This window comes from Colobus angolensis, unplaced genomic scaffold (assembly GCF_000951035.1).
Source record: "Colobus angolensis palliatus isolate OR3802 unplaced genomic scaffold, Cang.pa_1.0 Scaffold4, whole genome shotgun sequence".
Lineage (NCBI taxonomy): Eukaryota > Metazoa > Chordata > Mammalia > Primates > Cercopithecidae > Colobus > Colobus angolensis.
Genome location: NW_012117376.1, coordinates 12,061,771 through 12,065,339, shown reverse-complemented (window position 1 = coordinate 12,065,339; position 3,569 = coordinate 12,061,771). Strand labels below are relative to the sequence as shown.

At 39.6% G+C, this 3,569-nt stretch overlaps 1 protein-coding gene across 3 annotated transcripts in view; it reads left to right on the top strand.

Annotated features, from left to right (window-relative positions):
* Positions 1-3,337, top strand: part of YTHDF2 (YTH N(6)-methyladenosine RNA binding protein 2) — a 37,526-nt gene extending 34,189 nt beyond the window's left edge. For all 3 annotated transcript variants that reach the window (XM_011955507.1, XM_011955508.1, XM_011955506.1), the window contains one exon: positions 2,486-3,337. In XM_011955507.1, coding sequence (XP_011810897.1) covers positions 2,486-2,509 — 24 coding nt within the window. In that variant the 3' untranslated portion in view covers positions 2,510-3,337. The remainder of the gene's footprint in view (positions 1-2,485) is intronic.
* The last annotated feature ends 232 nt before the right edge of the window (positions 3,338-3,569 follow it).

Below are 3,569 nucleotides of genomic sequence, written 5' to 3'. Positions count from 1 at the left end.
GAAGCGGAGCTTGCAGTGAGCTGAGATCTGGCCACTGCACTCCAGCCTGGGCGACAGAGCAAGACTCCGTCTCAAAAAAAAAAAAAAGTCAATCTTAGCCTGTTATCCACTTCTTAACTTGTAAGCAGTTTTTGAGTGAAGTTAGTTGAAGACCTGTTCTTTGCTTTCTGCTTTTTGATCTAGTTGGGACTATTACGAATAAAACAAGACTGAATTTAGTTTGTGGGTGCAGATTTAGGGGAAGGACGTTGAAAGCGATCGTGGTTATGGATGTTTCAAAGAAGGAAGGGATTTTGAGTTGTACCTTGAAGGACAGAAGAAGAGCCAAAAATTATTGCCTTAAAGAATAAAAAAAGCAAGAGGAATGAGATTTAATCAAGAAATGCATCTGAGTCTAGATTTCCTGAGGCCAAAAGTAGATGCTGATCAGTAATACATGAGAGGTTATGTAAATTGTATCCATCTGGATTATGAAAGATAAAACCAGGTAAGTGAGTTTAAAATCAACATAAGCAAGATGCTGTTGACTTTATAGCTTACTAAGAGGGTAAGGGTAAATAAAAAATTTTTAAAAATTGACTTCAATCAACTCCAACTTTTTTTTTTTAAGTAAGAGACAAGGTCTCAGCTCTGCCACCCAGGCTGGAGTACAGTGGTGGCATCATCATAGCTAGGACTGCAGACATGTACCATAAGTGGCAATTGCTATTTTTAGTAGAAACCATACTGACATCAGAGCCATAGTTACCACAGGGAAAATGGGAGCAAGTGTGTAAGTTCAGGCATGTGTGCCACTGGCCACTTAATGCTTTTGCATTTAATAGCCATGTGAATCTAGTCATTTACATGGAAAAAAAATTCTTTAATTAAAAAAAAAATTAAATTTAAAGATGTAGTTTTTTGGTTTTTGTTTTTTGCGATGGAGTTTCGCTCTGTCGCCCAGGCTGGAGTGCAGTGGTGTAGTCTCGGCTCACTGCAACCTCCAGCTCCCGGGTTCAAGTGATTCTCCTGCCTCAGCCTCCTGAGTAGCTGGGACTACAGGTACGTGCCACCACACCCAGCTAATTTTTGTATTTTTAGTTGGGAAGGGGTTTCACCATGTTGGCCAGGATGGTCTCCATCTCTTGACCTCATGATCCGCCTGCCTCTCAGTAAAAATGTAGAAATTAAAAAATTCTGAGGCCAGGCACAGTAACTCACGCCTGTAATCCCAGCACTTTGGGAGGCCAAGGCCCAGCAGATGACGAGGTCAGGAGTTCGAGACCAGCCTGACCAACAAAGTGAAACCCCATCTCTACTAAAAATACAAAAAATTAGCCAGGCATGGTGGCGGCGCCTGTAGTCCCAGCTATTCAGGAGGCCGAGGCAGGAGAATGGCTTGAACCCGCACGGCAGAGGTTGCAGTGAGCCAAGATCATACCATTGCACTCCAGCCTGGGCTACAGAGCGAGACTCCCATCTCAAAGAAAAAAAAAAATTCTGTACATGAAGTAATGTGTGAAATGGAAGAATTTAAGGTAAGTTTCTGAAAGACAGTGATTTTTTTTTTTTTTTGGGAGACAGTCTTGCTGTGTCGCCCAGGCTGGAGTGAAGTGGTGTGATCTCGGCTCACTGCAAGCTCCGCCTCCTGGGTTCACCACATTCCCCTGCCTTAGCCTCCTGAGTAGCTGGGACTACAGGCGCCCACCACCGCGCCCGGCTAATTTTTTTGTATTTTTAGTAGAGATGGGGTTTTACCGTGTTAGCCAGGATAGTCTCAATCTCCTGACCTCATAAACCGCCTGCCTCTGCCTCCCAAAGTGCTGGGATTACAGGCGTGAGCCACCATGCCCAGCCATAAACAGTGATTCTTAAGAAAATGAGCATTGGGATTTATTTCAGGGAAAACATAAGTATTGTAGTTGGATTACCACCTCCTTAGGGAAAGAGGCCAGATGTGTGGGGTTTTTTTTTTTTTTCCTCCCGTCTGTGGACTAAGGGCTTTCTGTATGTCAGCTTATTAATTCTCCATAACCCTGTGAGATACTTATCTTCACTTTACAGAAAAGGAAATTGAGGGCTTATGAGTATGTTCAAGGCCTTGGGACTAGTTTGGGATTTGAATTTAGGTCAGTCTGACTCTAACACTCTAGTGTACTATGTATGTATGTATGCTGCTTTATCTGACCAGTCATGTATGTTTGGGTTACTTCCATCAGGCCCATATTTTTGGGGGGCTTGAAACTAAGTATTAATCTAAACAGTATAATAGGAAAGCATGTAATGAATTTTCAAGTCAAAAATAATTTTGCATTAAGATGTTGAAGTGTTTAAAACAAAGTAAAAGCCAATTTTTCTTTGTGGGGAACGTTCTACTTAGAATAATTAATTTTCTAATAATTCTAAATAATTAAATTTCTGTTGTTATTCTGTGAAGTTTTTAAATTCATAAGCAAGCATGTTCAGATAATTTTTAACCATTTGAACTTTTTTCTTACCTCTGTAGGAACGTCAAGGTCGTGGGAAATAAAAGGCAGTTCTACACAGACTGCAGCAACGGTTGCATCTGCATATCCTAAGAGGAAAAAATGACCTTCAAGAGAATTAGGACTTTTTTCTTAATTTCACTGACTTCAGAGACGATTGCAGACTTGCAGTTTAAGTATTGGAATTTCACAAAAGACATAGGACTTAACTGGAAAATTAAAAAAAAAAAAAAAGAAAAAGAAAAAACTAAACAAAAAATCCCTCTAGGTAGTTTAGGTGAAAAATGTCCCTTTTATTTTGGCTTTGGTTGTGATTTCAGAGCATAATGCTTTGTTTTTTTGTCTTTTTACTATGTTTTTCGGATTTTTAAGTCCGTAAGTGCATACAGTTTTCTCTAATTTTTAAACCCTTTCCTCCTCCCATTTTGACATTTGCACTTGGAGAACACTTGAGTTGTGAAGGTTTTGGGCATCCACCCCAGAAAGTGGGAATTTGATTTTACCCTTCCGAACTGGAAGAACATTTTTATGAAGAATTTTTGTCCGGGAGAATGTAACAGTGTTACCCAAGGTTGTGTCTTTAAGGGTGGTTCATTTTCTCTGACCTTTTGTTACTCAAAGTAAAGTACTAGGAGTCCTAAGAAATGTTCTGTTCTTGTACATTATACTGATTAAGTCAGGATTAATTTGATTTCAAAGCTAAGAACAGTGGTAAAAACTCGTTTACAGAAATGCATTTTGGAAGAGAAAAATACTGTAAAACGTGTAGTGAATGTTTCTTCAGTTTCTTGTTCAGCCAATGAGGAAAGGGCATTGCCTTTCTTTTTACCATTAATCACTTCTCAATAAACGTGAGATCCCGTTGAGCATCACTTCTAGTACCATTTAGTATTATTTGAGTCTGCTGTATTTTATGAAATATTTGGAGTATAAGGGTATAACAGGTGAGATGGCAACTAATTTTAGAGAGTTTGTGCTGAGAGTAAACACTTCAGGCTTGCTTTGTACTCAGGACTGGTTAACCATGACCTCTGCAAAAGCAAGGTGGGCCGATATTCATAATGCTTTATTTCTGGATACTTCGCAGAGAATGTAGAATCATTG